This window comes from Giraffa tippelskirchi, chromosome X, assembly GCF_054371585.1.
Source record: "Giraffa tippelskirchi isolate mGirTip1 chromosome X, T2T-mGirTip1v1.2.pri, whole genome shotgun sequence".
NCBI lineage: Eukaryota > Metazoa > Chordata > Mammalia > Artiodactyla > Giraffidae > Giraffa > Giraffa tippelskirchi.
Window position 1 is genome coordinate 74,063,767 of NC_137289.1, and position 25,927 is coordinate 74,089,693.

Below are 25,927 nucleotides of genomic sequence, written 5' to 3' on the forward strand. Positions count from 1 at the left end.
TGTGTGTTTGTTTGTTTTTTATAGCATCTCTATGCTTCCATCTCTACCCTTAGAACTCAAGATGTCTATAGCTCTTCATTTAGAATTAAAGGCAATGAATGGCAGGAATAAGAAACAAAACAGGAGAATTTTATTTTCATATTTAAATATTTTAGCGATTGGAACTTTAAATATTAAAAAGCCAATTAAAGCTGCATTTGACATAATTTAAAGCCACACTCTTTATAACCAGAGGAAATAGATTTTATTTAAATTCAGTTTGTCAAAGCAGAAATATCTTCATACATTTATGGTGCTCTTTTTTAAAACTTAAATGGTAGTACATCTTATAGGCATCTCTGGATTTTATTTGTTGGTTTCACATACTACAATACAAAGTCCATTTAAAAGAACATATTGCAGAAATTCTAAAATCGTAATTTACTTGAAAAGTTACTGTCATAAAGATTTTTTTAACATTTTTTAAAATATTTTTTATAATTGAACATGAAAGTCAGAATAAAACTAAAATACTATCCAGTTAGGCTTTTTTGTTGTTTTTTAATTTAAAAAACTTTTTCAGTACATATATCCTTAACATTCTTTACTGGATGAATACAAAGTTAACATAAAAGCATGTACTGGTACATAAAAGATATAGAATTAACCACTAATGTTGAACATTTTGGTGTTTCCATGTGTTAATATTGCAGAACATCTCATTTTTACTACTGTTTAAAAGTTGTTTTATTTTGAAAACTTGTTTACAATGACAGGTGTTACAAGAGTTTGCAAAAATGTTTAAGGATAATATTAATGTCTATATAAGTGAGGCCCTGACACTCAAAAGCTAAGGTCACAGTTTGTATCAATATGATAGATAGTCATCACTATATTGTATAGATTATGTATATGAAATTACAATAATATTTCACTGATAACAAATCTAACAAGACAATGTTAAGGAATTACCAAATCTTTATGTGTACTTTGAAAGATGGTACTGTAAGAAGAATGTCTGTGAAAATTTTAACATACTGTGGTCAGCATAACAAATTATGTCTGAGCTTTTTTTTAACCTATTTTTTACCTCTTCGTAAATGTGAGGTACTATTTAGCTATTTGGGATACTGTTTGAATATGAAGATGATGTCTTACTGAAAATCAAATGTTATAATTTAAGCTTTAGATGTTTTCTTTTATATTAGTTATGTTCCAAATGATAGGGTGCTTATTTTTTTCAGAAATACAAAATATTTTTAACTTATCAGACTCTTAACTTAAAATTACCCATACTTTTATAACCTTTAATACTTTGGTCACTATCGATTTCCCTGAAGCATTTTTAACATTTTAAAATAATATGGCTAAACCTAGACTACTGGCTTTTCATTTATATTAACTGCAACAACATATACACTAAATACCTATATGTAATTAATGTTCAAAAACTTACTTTGGCTTCACAAATGAGAGCATTTATAACTACACATTAAAATGACACAAGAATTTTCATGTTTGATTACTAATTGAAGGAAAGGACATGTCTCTTCTTCCTCTTCTCTTCCTGCTCCATTTCTTGAAATTATTCGTTTTCTTCCCCTTTGATAAAGATAGTTTATGGTAGCTTCACCATCACGACACATGCACCAGCTCTTCCAATGTTAACAGGAACTTCCTAATGCAGAAAACAAAAACAAAGAAAGAAATGCTATTTGAATGAACTCTGTCTTTGGCATAATATATTGGAGTTGAAAAAATCCTTAGCTATCCTGGCCCAGCCTTGTATAAAGATAATGGAAAATGCAGCCCAGATAACATTCCAATGTGGAGACAGCATAGTCTTTAAAATGAAGTAGATCTTCGAAGAACAGGTTCTGTTTGAAGAACAGGTGATATTGGTTAGGTTTCACCTCTCGTAATTTTCTCACTTAAAAAATTAAAACTAATAATAATGTTTTTGTTAGGGGTAAGCAAGAAAATGAATGAAAATAATTAGGCATACAGTAGTTACAATCTGTCTATCTAGTTGTTCTCTTTCACCCTTTGCAAGGTCACACAATGAAACAGTGAAATACCTGGAATAGAATCTACATCTCTTAACTACTTGTCTATAATTTTCAGAAAAGTAATTTACACAAGGTTAGAAAAACATTTTTTATCATATTTGACCACCATCTTTGTTTGCTAAATATTTTCTTCCATTTCTAGTTGGTCCTAACCATTGTAAATTTAAGAGCTAACTACATGGCAGAACTTGAGGGTATTTCTGAGGGTCATAATGAATCATATTGTTGGAGTAAAGAGATAGAAACCCATGTTCTATCTGTGCCCTTTCTTATATTAATATTTCCCTTAGAATTTCTTCTGTTGATACCCAGAACTCTTCAGAGGGTTTAATTCCAGTCTCTTACTGTGCACCAAACCCCTGAATGACTAATCAGTAGTTAGGATTGTTGCAATTTGTAGAATCTCTATAAGGAGGAGACTGAAAGATTTTTCTCCTGGGCACCAGCCAATAGGAAGGGACAGACATTTGTAGATAAAGGTATTATTCCTTGCTTCTCAAGTAAAAATACATACATAGAAAGTTGGTCAGAGAGTAAAGCTCTTGAATTATTGAATCTGATTCACTTTTCTATAAAAGGAATGAGCACATCAAGCTTAGAAAATGTCTTGTCCCCACTTTATATAAATGCTGATGGATACTACTAATGATCAAACAGCTCAATTAATAATTCTCTATAGCTAAATAAAGCACATGCTATAAATTTCACTAAAAGAATTTGATTCAGCCCTAGAGTGGAAGAGAATGGGATGAATTCCAAATATATATTTTAATTTTTAAATTAAAACCTGAAATATATCAATTTGGATGCGTAAATTGAGAGTACCTCTTTCCATTCATCTTTCTGTGCATCATACGATTCAACAGTGTTCAAATAAGTATGTCCATCATATCCTCCAACCACATAGAGTCTGTCTCCAAGGGGACATACAGCAACAGCATCTCGAGGAACACTCAGAGGTGTCACAGTTGACCATGAATCATTTTTTGGATCATACCTTAAGAAGTTCAGGCAGACAATTGAAAAGAAAGTTATGCAGTGCTAAAATTAAAAGTAATACATACTAATAAAATATATACTTATCTAATAAAAATAAATTAAAAAATATCTTATAAATAGTAAATGTAATCACAGTAATAAATATTAAGACTATGACAGAATTCTCTTCAGCCACCAGAGGTCACTCAAAGCATAGTGAATGTGAATTTCCTTTAAAAAATGCCATGCATTTCTTTGATCAGTTCTCAGATTTTCTGAGGAAATTTCACACATTGGCATCTGCATATTATGTGAAAAATGCCCCTTTTGCCATTTAGTATGATGGTTGGAACGCATTTTTCTCTTATTATTTATCAAAGTTATACATGTGATCCCTGATCTTATTTATGAGAGCTCACGTTTTAAGTAAATCAGAATATATAAACTATGTTATATAAACTATGGTTATCGTGGTTTTAATACTCTTTGTAGCTACAGCGACCACAGTCTTATTATTTTTCTTATTCTTATTCTTTCTTCTATGAAAGTTCTTATTCATCTTCACAGGACCCTGGGGTTTTTATTTCCATTTTAATTTGAAGTTAATTCCTCATCCCCAAACATATTTTGTAAGCAAAATGAAAGAGCACTCAGTAATCTGTATTAATTAAAAACTTCTCCAGGAATTATTTCCTAAAATTTGAACCCAATACATAATAATAAAATCTAAAAGGAGAGGACAGAACTTCGCTCGTGGCCCCAGTGGTTAAGAATCCACCTGCCAGTGTAGGGGACACAGGTTTGATCTCCGAGTCTGCGAAGATTTCACATGCCATGGGGCAATCAAGCTCATGGGACACAACTACAGAGCCTGAGCTCTAGGGCCCAGGAGCCATAACTACTGAAATCCACATGCTGCAACTGCTGAAGCCCTCGATCCTGGAGTCTGTGTTCCCAGACAAGAGAAACCACTGCAATGAGAAGCCAGCGCACCACAATGAAGAGCAGCTCCCAATCTCCACAACTAGGGAAAGCTCGTGCTCAACAAAGAAGACCCAATACAGCCAAAAATAAATAAACAAATTAAGTTAAATTTTAAAAAAGTTTCTCTATTATAGAAAAAAAGTTTAAATAGTTTAAAAAAAAAGGTGAACAAAAAAACTTATACAGTTATATGTGGAAATTCTCTCTGATCTTATACTGGCCTATTGGTAAATTCCAATGAAGATATTTATTTTACAAAAGATATTTTCATTTATACCATCTGTTAATTTCCTTATATTTGTATTACTCATCTGATTTCTGTTTTTCTTTGTTTAATCATAATCTAAATCATATAACCCCAGCTTTCACTTGAACTTGGTCTTCGCATCCAGTAATATTTTCAATAATATCTGAAATCAGCAATAATTAAGATATCCTCAATATCCACCACATATTGTTGAGTGCCATGAAGGATTTCACCTTAAATTATGATGTTATACTGAAACCCACAACCAGAAAATCCACAGCTATGTGTTTTAGCTAAGCTGAATCTTCAACACAACTGCTATTGTTAATTGATACTGCATTCAGCGAACAGAATACACTCATACAAGTACACACACATACGACTGGTGAACCAGGGCTCACAGGATTCTTTTATAGATTAGCACCCAGAGCCCAAGATTTTTCTGCATGTGCATGATAATAAATGCTCAAAAATCTGGTTAATGTTAATAATATCTGGACACTGCTTGATTAACAAAAGAGGTTTGGAGAATGTAGAATCTTTTGAAGAAAGAAAATTATCACCTTGGTTATTATCTGTAAGGACACACAGGAGCAGTTATTAAAGAAAAAGTTAGCCAGTACATCACCTTCAAATTAAATAGCACCTGTTTCTCCCCTTTTGTTTCTCTTTTGCTTTTTGGTTTCTCCTTACTTTGGTTATAAGTATATATACTTATACATATACTGGAAATAAAATGGCGTGGAAATAAAATATAAGTGGAAATAAAATGCAGACATAAGTAAAGAGAATTGGTCACGGACTTATTCCTCCACTTGGTGTAATTACAGACAATTTGCTTGACTTCTTTGCCACAATTTTATAGAAATGGTAATCCCTGACCCAGTCATCACAAGTTTATGTGATGGTTTTAGAAAACTTTAATTTAAATGATTATCTTAATTAAGTGGATGAGACCCCTATGGTAAGCTCTTGATGTTTGAGTAGAAAAAGAGTTTCAGGAATATTGTCTAGGACATGGAAATGAAAATTATCTAATTCCATAGAGTGTGCATCTTTGACTTTCTACTGACAAGACTATTTTACAACTCTATAAGTGTATAAATTAAGTTGTAGAAAACTGAATTTTCTTGTGATTCCTATACATAACAATAAAATAAATTTTTCTTGATAGAGATAGAATTAATTTCTAACCCCAAATGATGACCCTCCCAAGTATTGTTTTATTTTCTACAGCATACTAACTACTCTTGCATCTATGAACAATTTTTACAGCATTTTTCAGCATTTTCCTAACTGTTTTTATGTATTTTCTTCAAAGGTTCCTTGAAATAATTTTAACACTTATGAGTTACCACATTAATTAATGAATTACACAAAATATTTGACATGTTACTCATATTTGTATCAAAGGCATAACTTCAAAAATTATACTTTAGCACTAATTATATTTTCAATATCTTTTAAAAGAAAATGCCAATAAGGGGATAATGATAGTAATAATAATACTAATTATAAAATAATACAAACAAAATAATACCAGCAACTAGCTTCCATTAAGTACTTAATATGTGCCAAGCAGCACACTTATTATTCTGTACCCTATGAGGTTGACTATTCCCACTTTTCACATGAGGAAACTGTTTAGAGGTGTAAAGTAACTGGGTCAAAATCCCTTAACTTGCAAATAACAGATCTGGGATTTGCACTCAAATCTTTCTGACTCCAAATCTATTGCTTTTAACTAGTATACTATACATTTTTGGTATGCATGAAGTGTTTTTTTCCCATTAAAAATTAAAGTAAAAGTGGTATATTTGGAAATATAATTATATCAGCAAATAAAGTTAAACGTTAGTTATTAGGATATGTTGGTAACTATTTAATTTTGTAGACTGAATTATGAACTGTATATCCAGCTTCCTCCCCTTAGTTTATATTTTCCTAGTTGTATGTGTAAATGCCTATTGAAATTGGTTTAGACACCTCATATTATTGTAAGGCTAATTTCATGGTGAACACTCTACAGTGCTAAAATGCAGCCAAATTCCTCTCTTTTTCAGGTCTCAACATAGAATTACACAATTGCAGGCATTCTAAGTAAAGCCAGGAAAATGCTGGCATAATAATGAAAGAGAGGAAGGTGATTTAATTAAACTGTTTAATGTATTCTAGATTTTTTCTCTTGTGAAATGTATGCTTTTTAGACTAAAGCTAATTTCTTAATCCAGTACATTTAGATATAAGAAACCAAGAAAATGCAACACAAGCTAAACCACTAAGATAAAACAAAAAGCCCCCAACACTGAAATAGACGAAAAAATAAGACTTTAGTATTCCAGAAAGAAAATCTCTTACTAATTTGAATTTATTAAAAGAAAACGGCTATAATAAGAACTGAGAGTATTACTTGTCACTATATATGATTTAACTTTTATTTCAGATAAAATTTTTGTGAAGTCAGGTTTTATTTTTGTAGTGACAAACCTTCATGACTTTTTATTGACTAGATATAATTTTGCATAGTATTGCTTATTTTGTATAAAACCCTTCTAGACAACGTTTTATACCTTTATAAAGAACAATATGAATTCATTATATCAGTATCACTCTTTGACCTGTCCTTTGAATTTACTACTCCAATATACTTTAAGTATTAATGGAATTTGAGAAAGAATAAATACTTTTATATGGATTTCTTTGTACATTTCATTAAACAAAATTTTCCTAAATATAATAATTCCTGACACTGTCTGTTTATCTTATAGGAGATGATATAGTCTTTCATATTATCAACTGTCATATAAACAGGAAGATATATTTATTCTTAGTATAGAAAAATACGTAGTTTTACAAGTGTAAGGATAGAATTCAATGCCTAGATACCCTTCCTTAAAATGAAAGCTACACTTAGGTAAACTTGTCTGTATTAAAATTTTTATTTCTTTAAAATTTATTTGTTTTTAATCGAAGGAAAATTGCTTTACAATATTGACTTGACTTCTGCCATATGTTCAAAATGAATCAGACGCATGTCCCCTCCATCTTGAATCTCCCTCCCACCTCCCACCCTATCCCAATATTCTAGTTTGTCACAAAGCACCAGGCTGAGCTCCCCCTATTTTGCATAGCAAATTCCTACTAGGTATCTATTTTACACATGGTAATCTCAAAAATGACAGAATGATCTCTGTTCCAAGGCAAACCATTCAATATCATGGTAATCCAAGTCTATGCCCCAAACAATAATGCTGAAGAAACTGAAGTTGAATAGTTCTATGAAGACGTACAAGACCTTCTAGAACTAACACCCATAAAAGACGTCCTTTTCATCATAGGGGACTGGAATGCAAAAGTAGGAAGTCAGTAAACACCTGGAGTAGCACGCAAATTTGGCCTTGGAGTACAGAATGAAGCAGGACAAAGACTAATAGAGTTTTGCCAAGAGAACGCACTCATCATAGCAAAGACTCTCTTGCAACAACACAAGAGAAGACTCTACACATGGACATCACCAGATGGCCAACATAGAAATCAGATTGATTATATTCCTTGAAGCCAAAGATGGAGAAGCCCTATACAGTCAGTAAAAACAAGACTGGGAGCAGACTGTGGCTCAGATGATGAACTCCGTATTGCCAAATTCATACCTAAATTGAAGAAAGTGGGGAAAACCACTAAACCATTTAGTTATGACCTAATCAAATCCTTTATGATTATACAGTGGAAGTGACAAATAGATTTAAGGGACTAGAACTGATAGATGGAGTGTTTGATGAACTATGGATGGAGGTTCATGACACTGTACAGGAGACAGGGATCAAAACCATCCCCAAGAAATAGAAATGCAAAAAAGCAAAATGGTTCTCTAAGGAGGCCTTACAAATATCTGTGAAAAGAAGAGAAGCCAAAAGCAGAGGAGAAAAGGAAAGATATACTCATTTGAATGCAGAGTTCCAAAAAATAACAAGGAGAGATAAGAAAGCCTTCCTCAGTGATCCATGCAAAGTAATAGAGGCAAACAACAGAATGGGAAAGACTAGAGATCTCTTCAAGATAATTAGAGATACCAAGGGAACATTTCATGCAAAGATGGGCTCAATAAAGGACAGAAATGGTATGGACTTGACAGAAGCAGAAGATATTAAGAAGAGATGCCAAGAATACACAGAAGAACTGTACAAAAAAGATATTCACAGCCCAGTTCATCATGATGGTGTGATCACTGACCTAGAGCCAGACACTCTGGAATGTGAAGTCAATTTGGCCTTAGGAAGCATAACTACAAACAAAGCTAGGGGAGGTGATGAAATACCAGTTGAGCTATTTCAAATCCTAAAACATGATGTTGTGAAAGTGCTGCGCTCAATATGTCACCATATTTGGAAAACTCAGCAGTGGCCACAGGACTGGATAAGGTCAGTTTTCATTCCAATCCCAAAGAAAGGCAATGCCAAAGGATGCTCAAACTACCACACAATTGCACTCATCTCACACACTAGTAAAGTAATGCTCAAAATTCGCCAAGTCAGGCTTCAATAGTACATGAATTTTGAACTTCTGGATGTTCAAGCCGGTTTTCGAAAAGGCAGAGGAACCAGAGATCAAATTGCCAATATCTGCTGGATCATCGAAAAAGCAAGAGAGTTCCAGAAAAAGAAAAAAAAAAGAAACCATCTATTTCTGCTTTATTGACTACGCCAAATCCTTTGACTGTGTGGATCACAACGAACTGTGGAAAATTCTGAAAGAGATGGGAATACCAAACCATCTGACCTGCCTCTTGAGAAACTTGTATGCAGGTCAGGAATCAACAGTTAGAACTGGACATGGAAAAACAGACTGGTTCCAAACAGGAAAAGGAGTACATCAAGGCTGTATATTGTCACTCTGTTTATTTAACTTCTATGCAGAGTACATCATGAGAAACGCTGGACTGAAAGAAGCACAAGTTGGAATCAAGATTGCTGGGAGAAATATCAATAACCTCAGATATGCAGATGACACCACCCTTATGGAAGAAAGTGAAGAAGAACTAATGTGCCTCTTGATGAAAGTGCAAGTGGAGAATGAAAAAGTTGGCTTAAAGCTCAGCATTAAGAAAACTAAGATCATGGCAACTGGATCACTTCATGGCCAATAGATGGGCAAACAGTGGAAACAGTGGCAGATTTTATTATTATTATTATTATTACTATTATTACTTGGTTCCAAAATCACTGCAGATGGTGATTGCAGCCATGAAATTAAAAGATGCTTACTCCTTGGAAGCAACATTATGACCAACCTAGATAGCATATTAAAAAGCAGAGACAGTACTTTGCCAACAAAGGTCCGTCTTGTCAAGGCCATGGTTTTGCCAGTAGTCATATATGGATATGAGATTTGGACTACAAAGAAAGTTGAGTGCCCAACAATTGATGCTTTTGAACTGTGGTGTTTGAGAAGACTCTTGAGAGTCCCTTGGACTGCAAGGAGAGCCAACCAGTCCATCCTAAAGGAGATCAGTCCTGGGTGTTCATTGGAAGACTGATGTTGAAGCTGAAACTCCAATACTTTGGCTACCTGATGCAAAGAGCTGACTCATTTGAAAAGACCCCGATGCTGACAAAGATGGAGGGCAGGAGGAGAAGGGGAAGACAGAGGATGAGATGGTTGGATGGTTTCACCGACTCAATGGACACGAGTTTGGGTAGGTTCCGGGAGTTGGTGATGGACAGGGAGGCCTGGCGTGCTGCAGTTCATGGATTTGCAAAGAGTTGGACACATCTGAGTGACTGAACTGAACTGAATATATATATATTTCAGTGTTATTCTCTAAATTCACCCCACCCTCTCCTTACACCACTATGTCCATAAGTCTGTCCTCTATGTCTGAGTCTCTATTCCTGCCTTGCAAATAGTTTCATCAGTAACATTTTTCTAGATTCCATATATATGTATTAATATACGATACTTGCTTTTTTCTTTCTGACTTAGTTCACTCGTATAACACACTCTAGGTTCATTTATCCGACTAGAACTTACTCAAATTCATTCCTTTTTATGTTTCAGTAATATGCTTTTGTATATATGTACCACATCTTCTTTATTCATTCATCTGTTGATGGGCATCTAGGTTCCTTCCATGTCCTGGCTATTGTAAATTGTGCTACAATGAAAACTGGGGATACATGTGTCTTTTCAATTATGGTTTCCTCAGGGTATATGCCCAATAGTGGGATTTGCTGAGACATATGGTAGTTTTACCTCTATTTTTTTTTAAGAGAAATATCCATACATTTCTCCATGGAGGCAGTATCAATTTGCATTGCCACCAACAGTACAAGTGGATTCCCTTTTCTCCACATTCTCTGTAGAATTTATTGTTGGTAGATTTCTGCTGATGGCCATTCTGACCAGTATGAAATGATACATCATAGTTTTGATTCGAATTTCTATAATAATAAGCAATGTTGAGCACTTTTTCATGTATTTGTTAGTCGTTTGAAGGTCTTCTTTGGAGAAATGCCTGTTTAGGTTTTCTGCCAAATTTTTGATTGGGTTTTGTCTTTATGACATTGAGCTGCATGAGGTGCTTGCATATTTTGGAGATTAATCCTTTGTCAGTTACTTTATTTGCAATTCCATTGAGTCAATCAGTCATGTGGTACTCTTTGCAAACCCATGAACTGCAGCACACCAGGCTTCCCTGTCCATCACCAACTCCTGGAGATTATTCAAACTCATGTCCATTGAGTCGGTGATGTCATCCAACCATCCTCTGTTGTCCCATTTTCTTCCCGCCTTCAATCTTTCCCAGCATCAGGGTCTTTTCCAATGAGTCAGTTCTTCACATAAGGGTCTAAAGTATTGGAGTCTCAGCATGAGCATCAGCCCTTCCAATGAATATTCAGGACTGATTTCCTTTAGGATTAACTGTTGGACCTCCTTGCAGTCCAAGCGACTCTCAAGAGTCTTCCCCAACACTACAGTTCAAGAGCATAAACTCTTTGGCTCTCAGCTTTCTTTATAGTCCAATTTTCACATCCATACATGACTACTGGGGAAACCATAGCTTTGACTAGACAGACCTTTGTTGGCAAAGTAACGTCTCTGCTTTTTAATACCTTGTCTAGGTTGGCCTTAATTTTTCTTCCAAGGAGCAAGCATCTTTTAATTACATGGATGCAGTCACCATCTGCAGTGATTTTGAAGCCCCCAAAATAAAGTCTGTCACTGTTTCCACTGTTTCCCCATCGATTTGAAATGAAGTGATGTGACCAGATGCCATGATCTTAGCTTTCTGAATGTTGAACTTTAAGCCAAAGTTTTTAACTCTGCTCTTTCACTTTTTTTTTTGGCTTTGAAATTTATAATTTAATAGATAATGATGAAGAAGTAGTTAAATTTCTTGAGGTTTCCTGGCTAGTTTTCGAGAAAATTCTTTAGCTTCTCTCCTGCTACTTTTATTTCACTGAATTACTATATCTGTAGCTCTGTTTCCAACAAAATTCAGTACTCTATGCTTAAAACATTTTATTGATGAATTGAAGTTTTCCTATTCTAATTTCTCATCTTTAATTATTTTGCACTTTCTTTTTTAATTTTAAATTAGTTTATTTATCTATTTTTAACTTTATAATATTGTATTTGTTTTGCCATACATTGACATGAATCCACCATGGGTGTACATGTTTTCTCCTTCCAGAACCCCCCTCCCACCTCCCTTCCCATCCCATCCCCACCTTCATCAAAAGGCTCTTTAGTTCCTCTTCAATTTCTGCCATAAGGGTGGTGTCATCTGCATATCTGAGGTTATTCATATTTCTCCTGGCAATCTTAATTCCAGCTTGCGCTTCATCCAGTCCAGCGTTTCTCATGATGTACTCTGCATATAAGTTAAATAAGCAGGGTGACAATATACAGCCTTGACGTACTCCTTTCCCGATTTGGAACCAGTCCACTGTTACATGTCAAGTTCTAATCGTTACATCTTGACGTGAATACAGATTTCTCAAGAGGCAGGTCAGATAGTCTGGTATTCCCATCTCTTGAAGAATTTTCCAGTTTGTTGTGATCCACACAGTCAAAGACTCTGGCATAGTCAATAAAGCAGAAGTAGGTGTTTTTCTGGAACTCTCGATGATCCAGCAGATGTTGGCAATTTGATTTCTGGATCCTCTGCCTTTTCTAAAACAAGCTTGAACACCTATAAGTTCAAAGTTCATGTAATATTAAAGCCTGACTTGGCTAATTTTGAGCATTACTTTACTAGTGTGTGAGATGAGTGCAATTGTGCAGTTGTTTGAATATTCTTTGGCATTGCCTTTCTTTGGTATTAGAATGAACAGTGATCTTTTCCAGTCCTGTGGTCACTGCTGAGTTTTCCAAATTTGCTGGCATATTGAGTGCAACACTTTCACAGCATCATCTTTTAGGATTTGAAATAGCTCAACTGGAAATCCATCACCTCCACTAGCTTTGTTCATAGTGATGCTTCCTAAGGCTCACTTGACTTCACACTCCAGTATGTCTGGCTCTAGGTGAGTGATCACACCATTGTGGCTATCTGGGTCATGAAGATTATTTTTTTTATATACTTCTTCTGTGTATTCTTGCTACCTCTTCTTGATATCTTTTTCTCATGTTAGGTCCATTGGACCTAACAGATGTGCCCATCTTTGCATGAAAAGTTCCCTTGGTATCTCTAATTTTCTTGAAGTGTTCTCTAGTCTTTCCCATTCTACTGTTTTCCTCTATTTCTTTGCACTGATCACTGAGGCAGTCTTTCTTATCTCTCCTTGATTTCTTTGGAACTCTGCATTCAAATGGGTATATCTCTCCTTTTCCCTTTGATTTCACTTTTTTTTTCTTTTCTCAACTATTTGTAAGGCCTCCTGGAATAACCGTTTCACCTTTTTGTATTTCTTTTTATTGGAGATGATCTTTATCACTGTCTCCTGTACAATGTCATGAACTTCCATACATAGTTCTTCAGGTACTGTATCAGATCTAATCCCTGGAATCTATTTACCCCTTCCACTGTATAATTGTAAGGGATTTGATTTACATCATGTCTGAATGGTCTAGTGGTTTTCTGTACTTTCGTCAATTGAAGTCTGTATTTGGCAATAAGAAGTTCATGATCTGAGCCACAGTCAGCTCTCAGTCTTGATTTTGCTGACTGTATAGAGCTTCCCCATCTTTGGCTGGAAACAGTATAATCAATCTGATTTTGGTATTGACCATCTGGTGATGTCCATGTGTAGAGACTTCTCTTGTGTTGTTGGATGAGGGTGTTTGCTATGACCAGTGCCTTTTCTTCAGAAAACTCTATTAGCCTTTGACTTGCTTCGTTTTGTACTCCAAGGTCAAATTTGTCTGTTATTCCAGGTATCTCTTGACTTCCTACTTTTGCATTCCAGTATCCTATAATGAAAAGGACACCTTTTTGGGGGTGTTAGTTCTAGAGAACCATTCAACTTCTGCTTCTTCATCATTACTGGTTGGGGGGGCATAAACTTGGATTACTGTGATATTGTATCGTTTGCCTTGGAAACAAACAGAGATCATTCTGCCGTTTTTGAGATTGAATCAAAATACTGCATTTCAGATTCTTTTGTTGACTATGATGGCTACTCCATTTCTTCTAAGGGATTCCTGCCCACAGTAGTAGATATAATGGTCATCTGAATTAAATTCACATACCCCCATCCATTTTAGTTTGCTGATTCCTAAAATGTCGGTGTTCACTCTTGCCATCTCCTGTTTGACCACTTCCAATTTGCCTTGATTCATGGACCTAACATTCCAGGTTCTTATGCAGTATTGCTCTTTACAACATTGCACTTTACTGCCATCACCAGTCACATCCACAACTCTGTGTTTGTTTTTTTTTTTTCTCCATATCTTCATTCTTTCTGAAGTTATTTCGCCACTCATCTCCACCTATCAACCTGCGGAGTTCATCTTTCAGTATCGTATGTTTTTGCCTTTTCATACTGTTCAGCAGTGGCCTGCTGCAGGGTTGGAAGCACTGAGTGCAGCAGCACCTGTATGGGACATTTTGGAAAAGGTCGCCATTTTCTTCATTACCTCCACCATAGTTTGGTCTCAGGTCAAACAACAAGGAGGGAACACATCCCCACCCATCAACAGATAATTGGATTAAAGATTTACTGAGCATGGCTCCACCCATCAGAACAAGATCCAGTTTCCCCCTCAGTCAGTCTCTCCAAACAGGAAGTTTTATAAGCCTTTTATCCTTGTCCATCAGAGGGCAGACAGAATGAAAACCACAATCACAGTAAAATAACCAGTCTGATCACATGGACCACAGCCTTGTCTAACTCAGTGAAACTATGAGCCATGCCCTGTAGGGCCACCCAAGACAGATGGGTCATGGTGGAGAATTCTGACAAATGTGGTCCACTGGAGAATGGAATGGCAAACCACTTCAGTATTCTTGCCTTGAGAACCTCATGAACAGTATGAACATTTGCAATTATTTTCTCCCATTCTGAGGGATGTTTTTTTCATCTCATTTATGGTTTCCTTTGCTGTGCAAAAGCTTTTAACGTTAATTAGGTCCTGTTTATTTACTTTTGTTTTTATTTCCATTATTCTAGGAGGTGGGTCATAGAGGATCTTGTGATTCATGTCAAGGAGTGTTCTGTGTACATTTTCCTCTAAGAGTTTTATAGTTTCTGGTATTACACTTACCTTTTCTGAATACAAATATGAGTTGAGAGTATACATACATTCACAGACAGGTGGGTCTAATCTTTTGTGAATTGTGTGCTCTCTGTAATTTTTTGTTGTCTCTAGAAAGCATCAATAAATTATTTAGGCAATTTAAAACTTCAATAAAGTCTGTAATTTTCTCAACTTCTTACAATAAACTTTAACAAGTCTTGCATCTATCCTATTCCTTTGGCATTTCTAAATGGGAAACATGATTCCCATCAAGTTTATATACACAAGTGCTGAGTAAATGCTTAGGATTTGGTATACACAATGAAATTCTGTATCAATAAAATAGAAAGTATTGACTTGATGTTTAATCCTATCAATAGTACCGAGTGTACTATAGTGAACTTTTGGTTTTATAATAAATTGAAAGTCAAATATGATTGGTTTCCAAACTTTTACAAACTTCACTTATATGAAAAAAAAAAATCCTTTAGCCACCATTTGTCAGTTAACCATAGAGGGTTTTAACTTCCAATTCTGTAAGATGACAGGGATATACTAGATTTTCAAGGTCCTTTCCGTTTGTAATTACATATAATTTCATTATTGTGCTTCTGGATATTTATATAAAGGACAGAGCAAGTTCAGCTCTACTTATAAAAATTTAAGGTGATTTTCATGCACTTTTTATTTTGTTTTCAATGTTGCATAACTAGGGAGTAATACCAGCAATACGGTAGGCTAGGAAGTTCTAGTATCTTATTCTAGCACAAAAATTATTGAATAAACCAACAGAGACTGGCTCAGATAACTTTGTAGCAGTTCTGGAAATTAGTCAAGATCCACAGCAACAAATTCCATGCTCATTTAAGAAAATAAGTAGGCAATTTTGTGAAATCCTTACTTGCTGTTGCCCCACTCCCTCCTAGAAAGAAATAGTATGTATTGGAGAAGGCAGTAGCTCAGACCCAGTTCCTTCAGTTCCTTTACCTGAATCATAGAAAGAAGATCAGAGCTAATAATATACAATCTAACCTGTCTTGATTGTTGTCAAAGGGGTTATTTTCTGTGTTACCAAGCTCAGAGTTCAGACAGTCTAATGTGGCATAGCTCTGATCTCAGGGTAGGAAAAGCCATGAGAAGTAGTGCACATAGTTCGTGAAAGTTGAGGGAAGATTACAAATGCACTGACAACTGAGAAAAGAGATTACTAATACTACAAGACTACTGATTGCTCCAATAGAAAGCTAAGGCCCTGAAAGACAGCAGGGCCAAGACTCTTAAGAAAAGTAAGGCATTTAAAAGTAGCTGTGTATACAGAGAATCACACACACACACCCAGGAAAAAGAAAAATCTAGTAAAGGTCTGAGAAGACCTGAAGTCTTAATGCCAGGTTGATTTCAAGCACAGAACATAATTAGTGACAGTCTTCCTATGTATGGAGCCAATCTGCAAAGACTGGGAAGGTTATTTCAAAATGTCCAGTTTTCAACAAACATCAGAAAGCATACAAATAAGTAGGAAAATGAATGTTACTCAAAAGAACAAAATAAACCTCCAGATCCATTTTTGTTAGAGACATAGGCATCTGTCTTACCAGAGAAAGATATTAATAAACTGTCATATATTCTCAAAAAGAAAAACAGGCAAAGAACTAAAGGAAACAGTAAAATGATAAATGAACAAAATAAGAATGTCAACAGAAAAAATAAGTTATAAAGAAGAAAAAATAGAAATTCTGGAGCTGAAAGAGGAAATGACTGAATTTAAAACCTACTAGAAGATTTACTTGGAGACTTGAGCAAGCAGAAGAAAGAATAAGTTAACTTGAAGACAAGTCTTTTGAAAATGATCAAGTCTGAGGAGCAAAAAGAATGAAGAAAAGTGAACAAAGTCTAAGGGATTTCTGAGATGACATCCAGTGGGTTAATATAGGAATTCTAGGGGAAGAAGTGGAAGCAGAAAAAGAAGAAGAAAAGGAGGAAGAGGAGGTGGGGAAGATCAAGAAGAAGATATGGTTCTATAGTACTAGTAGAATTCAATTCCCCACTTACAATAATGAATAGAATAAACCAGACAGAAGATCAGTAAGTACATGAAAGATGAACAATTATAGGCCAATTGGACCTACTCCCTTAAAACTCAGAAGATACATTTTTCACGAGCAAGCAAGAAACATTATCCAAGATAAAGCATATTTTAGGCCATAAAACAAGTCTTAATAAATGTAAAAGACTGAAAACATGCAGTCTTTACACACTGGAATGCAACTCTAAATCAATAACAGAAGGAAAAGTGATATGTCCACACATAGATGGAAATGAAAGAATACACTCTTAAACAAGTCAAAGAATATATTAAAAGATAAATTAGAAAATATCTGGAAGCAAGTGAAAATGAAAACATGACTCACAAGTGTCTTATGGAATGCAAAGAAAACAATGATAGGAGTCTGTAACTGTAAAGGCTTACATATAAAAGGAAAAAAATTGCAAATCAAAAACCTAACTTTACACCTTTATAAACTTGAAAAGGAAGAATAACTAAACCCATAGTTAGCATAAGGTAGGAAATAATAGAGGTTAGAGCATAGATAAGTAATATGGAGAATAGAAAAGCAATTGAAAAAAAACAATGAAATCAAGAGGTGGTTCTGCAAAATATCAAAATTGATAAACCTTTAGGTAGATTGAGTATGAGAAAAGGACAAAACACATATAAAATCAACTGAAGTGGAAATTAATACTGATTTTATGAAAAAGAGATGATGATAAAAGTACTATGAAAAATTGTTTGCTAACAATTTGATTAACCTTGATGAAATGGACAAATTTCTAGAAACTGACAACTAATCAAGATTAAACAATTATGAAAGAGAAAATTTGAATAGACTTATAATTGTAAGGAGATCAAAAGTTTCCCAACAAATTACAGTTGATCCTTGAACAATGTGAGTGTTAGAGGATCCCTGTACAGTTGAAAGTTTGTGTGTAACTTTACAGTCATCCCTCCATATCCATGGTTCTGTATCAGTGGATTCAACCAACTATAGATTGTAGCATGTATTTACTATAGTACTGTTGTTGTTGTTGTTCAATTGCTCAGTCATGTCTGACTCTTTGCCATCCCATGGAATGCAGCATGCCAGATTCCCAGTCCTTCACCATTTCCTGGAGCTTGCTCAAACTCGTGTCCATTGAGTCAGTGATGCCATCCAACAATCTTTTCTTCTGCTGTCCCCTTCTCCTCCTGCCTTCAATCTTTCCCAGCATCAGGGTCTTTTCCAATGAGCTGGCGCTTCGCATCAGGTGGCCAAAACATTGGAGCTTCAGGTTCAGCATCCATGCTTCCAATGAATATTCAGGACTGATTTCCTTTAGGATTGACTGGCTTGATCTCCTTGCAATCCTTGGGACTCTCAAGAGGTTTCTCCAGCACAACAGTTTGAAAGCATCAGTTCTTCAGTGCTTAGCCTTCTATATGGCCCAACACTCACATCCATACATGACGATTGGAAAAACCATAGCATTAACTATACAGATCTTTGTTGGCAAAGTGATATCTCTGCTTTTTAACATGCCATGTCATATGCCTTTTTAATGGTGTGTCATAACTTTTCTACCAAGGAGCAAGTGTCTTTTAATTTCATGGTTGCAGTCACCATCTGCAGTGATTTTGGAGTCCACGAAAATAAAGTCTCTCACTGTGTCCATTGTTTGACCATCTGTTTGTCATGAACTGGTAGGACTGGATGCCATGATCTTAGTTTTTTGAATGTTGAGTTTTAAGCCAGATTTTTCACATTCCTATTTCACCCTCATGAACAGGCTCTTTACTTCCTCTTCACTTTCTGGCATAAGGATGATGTCATCTGCATATCTGAGGTTGTTGATACTTCTCCCAGCAATCTTGATTCAGTCTGTGCTTCATCCAGCCCAGTAGTACTGTAGTACATATTTATTGAGAAAAAAAAAACCACATAAGTGGATCTGTGCAGTTCATACTCATGTTGCCTTAGGATCAACTGTCGTCAAAAATCTCACAACAAAGAAAGGACAAAGGTCAGATGGCGTCACTGGTGAATTCCATCATATATTTAGAGAAGAATTAACACTAATCCTTCTCAAAATCTTTCAAAATATTGAAGAAGTAACACATCTAAACTCATTCTGTAAGGTCAGCATTTCATTCATACCAAAGCCACACAAAGACACTATGAGAAAACTACACACTGATATTCCTAATAAATGCTGAATGCAAAAATTTTCAACATAATACTAGCAAATTGAATTCATCAGATTATTAATATGATTATATATCATAATAAAGCAGGATTTCTTCCTTGAAAAAAACAATGGGCTGTCATACAAAAATCAATCCCAGTAATACACTACATACTATACATGAACCAAGAACTTCTAGATGTTCAGACTTGTTTTGGAAACGGCAGAGGAACCAGAGATCAAATTGCCAACATCCATTGGATCATAGAAAAAGCAAGAGAGTTTCAGAAAACCATCTACTTCTGCTTTATTGACTTCACCAAATCCTTTAACTGTGTAGATCATAATATACTGTGGAAAATTCTTCAGGAGATGGGAATACCAGACCACTTTACTTGCCTCCTGAGAAATCTGTATGCAGGTCAAGAAGCAGCAGTTAGAACAGGACATAGAACAGGGGACTGGTTCCAAATTGGGAAAGGAGTACATCAAGGCTGTATATTTTCACCCTGATTATTTAACTTATTTGCATAGTACATCATGCAAAATGCCAGGTTGGATGAAGCACAAGGAATCAAGACTGTCTGAATAAATATCAATAACTTCAGATAGGCAGCTGACACCACCCTTATGGCAGAAAGTGAAGAAGAACTAAAGAGCCTCTTGATGAAAGTGAAAGAGGAGAGTGAAAATGTTGGCTTAAAACTCAACATTCAAAAAACTAAGATCATGGCATCTGGCCCCATCCTTCATGGCAAATAGATGGTGAAACAATGGAAACAGCAAGAGACTTTATTTTCTTGGGTTCCAAAATCACTGCAGATGGTGACTGCAGCCATGAAATTAAAAATTGCTTGCTCTTGGAAGAAAAGTTATGACAAACCTAAACAACATATTAAAAGGCGGAGACATTACTTTGCCAACAAAAGTCCATCTAGTCAAAGCTATGGTTTTTCCAGTAGTCATGTATGGATATGAGAGTTGGACCATAAAGAAAGCTGAGAGCTGAACAATTGATATTTTTGAACTGTCATTTTGGAGAAGACTCTTGAGAGTCCCTTGGACTGCAAGGAGATCAAACCAGTCAATCCTAAAGGAAATCAGCCCTTAATATTTATTGGAAGGATTGATGCTGAAGCTGAAACTCCAATACTTTGGCCATCTGATGTGAAGAACTGACTCATTGCAAAAGTCCCTGCTGCTGCGAAAGATTGAAGGCAGGAGGACAAGGGGACAACAGAGGATGAGATGGTTGGATGGCATCACCAACTCGATGGGCCTGAGTTTGAGAAACTCCTGGAGTTGGTGATGGACAGAGAAGCCTGACATGCTACAGTCCATGGGGTCACAAATAGTCAGACACGACTGAGACACTGGACTAAACTGAACTGAACTGAATACACTACACTGGCAGAATGAAGAGGAAAAAAACACATATTCTCTCAACTAATACAGAAAAAAGTATGTGACAAAGTACTTTCAATCATCTTTTAATGATAAAAACAGTAACCAAAGTAGGAAGAGAATAAAACCAACACAACATAATAAAGGCCAGATATAGAAAACCCAGATCTATCATACTCAATGAGGAAAGACTGAAGGCTTTCTCTCCAAGATTAAGAACAAGACAATAATAGGAATTTTCACCACTTCTATTCAACATAGAGAAATAAAATGCAAACTCACTGGAAAGGAAGAAATTAAAGAAGACACCATGAGGAAGAAAGATATCTGATGTTCCTGGATTAGCAGACACAATATTATTAAGATGTCAGTATCATCCAAGTGATCTATAGAATCTATGCAAGGTCTATCAAAACCCCAGCAACTTTTTTTGCAGGAATAGAAATACCCATTATAAACCTATATCAAATCTCAGGGATCCAGAGCATCCAAGATAATTTTGAAAAAGGATGAACAAAAATTGAGGTTTAATACTTCTTGATTTCAAACTTACTAGAAAGCTACAATAATAGAGTGTGGTACTGGCATAGTGACAGATGTAATTATCAATGATATAGACTACAGAGCCAGAAATAAACTCTCACATACATGGTAAAATAATTTTTGAGAATGCGGCCAAGATCGTTCAATGAGGAAAGGACAGTCTTTTCGAGAAATACTCATAGGGATAATGGATAGCCACATGCAAAATAATGAAGTTGTATTTTCACCTTACTCCATATACAAAAATTAACTCAAATGGATCAAAGGCCTGAACATAAGAGCTAGAACTATGGAACTCTTTTTTTTTTTTATAATTTTTACCTCTTTATTAATAATTTGTTTCTGTGCTTATATTTAAACATACATGTTTATAGACAGCATATAGTTTTACAGGGCTTCCCTAATAGCTCAGACAGTAAAGAATCTGCTTGCTGTGCCAGAAACCAGTGTTCTACCCCTGGGTTGGGAAGATCCCCTGGAGAAGGGAATGGCAACCCACTCCAGTATTCTTGCCTGAAGAATCCCATGGACAGAGGAGACTGGCAGGCTACAGTCCATGGAGTCGCAAAGAGGAGGACATGACTGAGCCACTAACACTTTCATTTTCACTTTACTTTATGGTTTTGTTTTGTTTTTTTTTTATAAATTTATTTATTTTAGTTGGGGGCTAATTACTTTACAATATTGTAGTAGTTTTTGCCATACATTGACATGAATCAGCCATGGGTTTACATGTGTTCCCCTTCCTGGACCCCCCACCCACCTCCCTCGCCATCCCATCCCTCTGGGTCATCCCATTGCCCCGGCCCTGAGCCTTTGTCTCATGCATCGAACATGGAATGGTGTTCTGTTTCACATATGATAACATACATGTTTCAATGCTATTCTCCCAGAATGTCCCACCCTCACCTTCTCCCTCAGAGTCCATAAAATTGTTCTATGCATCTGTGTCTCTTATTCTGTCTCGCATATAGGGTTATTGTTACCATCTTTCAAATTCCATATATATGCATTAGTATACTGTATTGTTGTTTTTCTTTCTGGCTTACTTCACTCTGTATAATGGGCTCCAGTTTCATCCATCTCAGTAGAACCAATTCAAATGTATTTTTTTAATGGCTGATTAATATTCCATTGTGTATATGTACCACAGCTTCCTTATCCATTCGTCTGCTGATGGACATCTAGGTTGCTTCCATGTCCTGGCTATTGTAAACAGTGCTGCGATGAACATTGGGGTACACGTGTCTCTTTCAATTCTGGTTTCTTTGGTGTGTATGCCCAGCAGTGGGATTGCTGGATCATACGGCAGTTCTATTCCCAGTTTTTTAAGGAATCTCCACACTGTTCAGAACTATGGAACTCTTATAAGAATACATAGGGGAAATGTTTTATGACATTGGATTTGGCAAAGATCTTTTGGATATGACCCCAAAAGCATAAACTATGAAGAAAAATTGGATTTAATATTAAAAACATTTGCACATCAAAGGGTGCTATTATCAGAGTGCAAAAGCAACCCATGGAATGAAAGTAATGATGTGCAAATTACATATTTGACAAGGGGTTAGTATACAGAATATATAAAGAACTCCTATAACTCAACAGCAAAAAGAACAAACAACCTAAATAAAAATGGGCAAAGAACTGCAATAGATATTTTTATAAAGAAAATGTACAAATGACTGATAGCACATGTTAAGATGCTCAACATATCTAACCAATAGAGAAACCCAAATCACAAACACAAAGAGATACCACTTCAAATCCATTGGGATAGCTATGAAAAACAAAACAGTGTTGGTGAGGATGTACAGAAATTGAATTCCTTTTGCTTTGCTGGTGGGAATATAAAATGGTGCAGCTTCAATGGAAAACAGTATGGCAGTTCCTTAAACATTTAAAAATAGAATTTATGATAAAGAAACTCTACTTCTATGTATACCCAAAAGAATTGAAAACAGAAGTTCAAACAGATATCTGTACACATATATTCTAGCAGCATTGTTCGTAGTAGTCAAAAAGTGAAGCAACCCCGATTGTAAATTGATGAATGAGTGGATAAACAAAATGATGTGGTATGTACATATAATGTAATATTTTTCAGCTTTAAAAAGGAAAGGAAATTCAGATAAATGCTATAACCTGTATGAAACTTGAAAAATTATAAGGCTCAGTAAAATAAGCCAGACACAAAAGGATTATTTATGACTCCATTTTTACTAGGTACCTAGAATTGTGAAATTCATAGAAACAGAAAGTAAAATGGTGGCTGCCAGGGACTGAGGTGAGGAAGGAATGGGGATTTATTGTTTAATGAGACTAGAGTTTCAACCTGAGGAAGTGAAAAAAATTCTGGAGGTGGATGAAGATAATGTTTCACAACAATGTGAATGTACTTAATGACACTGAATTGTCCACTTAAAAATGCTTAAAATGATAAATTTTATGTTATATATATTTTGCCACACTAAAAATATAATCTGGCATAATGAACAGGTGATCAATTATTACTTAGCTAACTGGAGAAAACTGATATGGAAAACTCACTTTTACATATATCTAACTAAATATCCAATATTTTGGCCACCTGATGTGAAGAACTGACTCACTGGAGTCACTCAGTCGTGTCCGACTCTTTGCGACACCATGGACTGTAGACTACCAGGCTCATCTATCCATGGAATTTTCCAGGCAAGAGTACTCCAGTGGGTTGTCATTTCCTTCTCCAGAGGATCATCCTGACACAGAGATTGAACTCAGGTCTCCCACATTTCAGGCAGACGTTTTACCTTCTGAGCCACCAGGGAATCCCACATATATTTAACTATAATATCCAATACTTTGGCCACCTGACATGAAGAACTGACTCCTTGGAAAAGACCCTGATGCTGGGAAAGATTGAAGGCAGGAGGAGAAGGGGATGACAGAGGATAAGATGGTTGGATGGCATCACCAACTCCATGGACCCAAGGTTGAGCAAGCTCCGGGAATTGGTGATGGACAGGGAAGGCTGGCATGCTGCAGTCCATGGGGACACAAAGACTGGGACATGACTGAGTGACTGAATTGAACTGTAATATACATTTGAGACAGTAGCTGACCTTCTTTATGTTTTGCAGAATTCTTAAAATCTGTTTGCATCTGTTAGGAACCAATCTCATGAAAAGCATTCCAGATATACACTGAGTAGCAGGGAGCTAATCATTTAGGATTAAACTTAGGGGAAAAAAAACTACCAAAATCAATTATTCCTGTAAGAAACAAAGTATTGGCACTATCAATTATGCCTGTCAGAAGAAAAATAATAGTATTTGTATGCTTTCATTTAGTCTTTTCTGCCTACGTTTTATCCTATATATGACTGTTAAATCAATTTTCCCCAAACTATTTTTCGTTGTAATCTTCCATTTCTCTCAAATTTAATTATCCTTTTGTCTGTGAGATAAAATCCAAAAGTTTTCATCTTGACATTTCTGGCTATCAAAAATCTGGTACGTAATTGAGTTTTAATTGCTCTTCCAAATACCTTTAAGTCTAAAATCTCTGCTCATATCTACGAAGGTTTCTCCTTTACTTTCATACTTTGGGTTGTGTTTTTTCCTAGACCTGAAATTCTCTCCATTCTTTTTTATGCCTACAAAGTCTACAAGCAATAAATGCTGGAGAGGGTGTGGAGAAAAGGGAACCCTCTTGCACTGTTGGTGGGAATGCAAACTAGTACAGCCACTATGAAGAACAGTGTGGAGATTCCTTGAAAAACTGGGAATAGAACTGCCATATGACCCAGAAATCCCACTGCTGGGCATACACACCGAGGAAACCAGAATTGAAAGAGACGCATGTACCCCAATGTTCATTGCAGCACTGTTTACAATAGCCAGGACATGGAAGCAACCCAGATGTCCATCAGCAGACAAATAGATAAGGAAGCTGCAGTACATATACACAATGGAATATTACTCAGCCATTAAAAAAATACATTTGAATCGGTTCTATTGAGATGGATGAAACTGGAGCCCATTATACAGAGCAGTGTAAGCCAGAAGAAAAACACCAATACAGTATGCTAATGTATATATATGGAATTTGAAAGATGGTAACGATAACCCTATATGCGAGACAGAATAAGAGACACAGATGCATAGAACAGTCTTATGGACTCTGAGGGAGAAGGTGAGGGTGGGACGTTCTGGGAGAATAGCATGGAAACATGTATATTATCATATGTGAAACAGAACACCATTCCAGGTTCAATGCATGAGACAAATGCTCAGGGCTGGAGCAATGGGATGACCCAGAGGGATGGGATGGGGAGGGAGGTGGGAGGGGGGTCTAGGATGGGAAACACATGTAAACCCATGGCTGATTCATGTCAATGTATGGCAAAAACCACTACAATATTGTAAAGTAATTAGCCCCCAACTAAAATAAATAAATAAATTAAAAAAAAAAAAACAGGATGGCAGGAGTAACTGTTCACATTTTTTGTGGCCTAGACATTTTTACAATATGTTTAGGTTGGTTTTAAAATAGCAATAAAGATCTGGAATGGGATTGTGAAAAAAAAAAAAGTACAAATTCTACCTGGTTCATGAATTCCTCTTGAGGAGGCCATCCATACTGGTAGGTCTTCTGAATTCTGATAACTTCATTTCAGTTCAGTTGCTCAATCGAGTCTGACTCTTGGCAACCCCATGATTCACAGCATGCCAGGCCTCCCTGTCCATCACCAACTCCTGGAGTTTACCCAAACCCATGTCCATCGAGTCGGTGATGCCATCCAACCATCTCATCTTCTGTTATCCCCTTCTCCTCCTGCCCC

At 35.9% G+C, this 25,927-nt stretch overlaps 1 protein-coding gene across 3 annotated transcripts in view; it reads right to left on the minus strand.

Annotated features, from left to right (window-relative positions):
- Nucleotides 1-221: 221 nt before the first annotated feature.
- Nucleotides 222-25,927, minus strand: part of KLHL4 (kelch like family member 4) — a 152,601-nt gene continuing 126,895 nt past the window's right edge. For all 3 annotated transcript variants that reach the window (XM_081563773.1, XM_081563772.1, XM_081563774.1), the window contains 2 exons: nucleotides 2,874-3,045; nucleotides 222-1,657 (listed from right to left, as the gene is read on the minus strand). In XM_081563773.1, coding sequence (XP_081419899.1) covers nucleotides 1,598-1,657; nucleotides 2,874-3,045 — 232 coding nt within the window. In that variant the 3' untranslated portion in view covers nucleotides 222-1,597. The remainder of the gene's footprint in view (nucleotides 1,658-2,873; nucleotides 3,046-25,927) is intronic.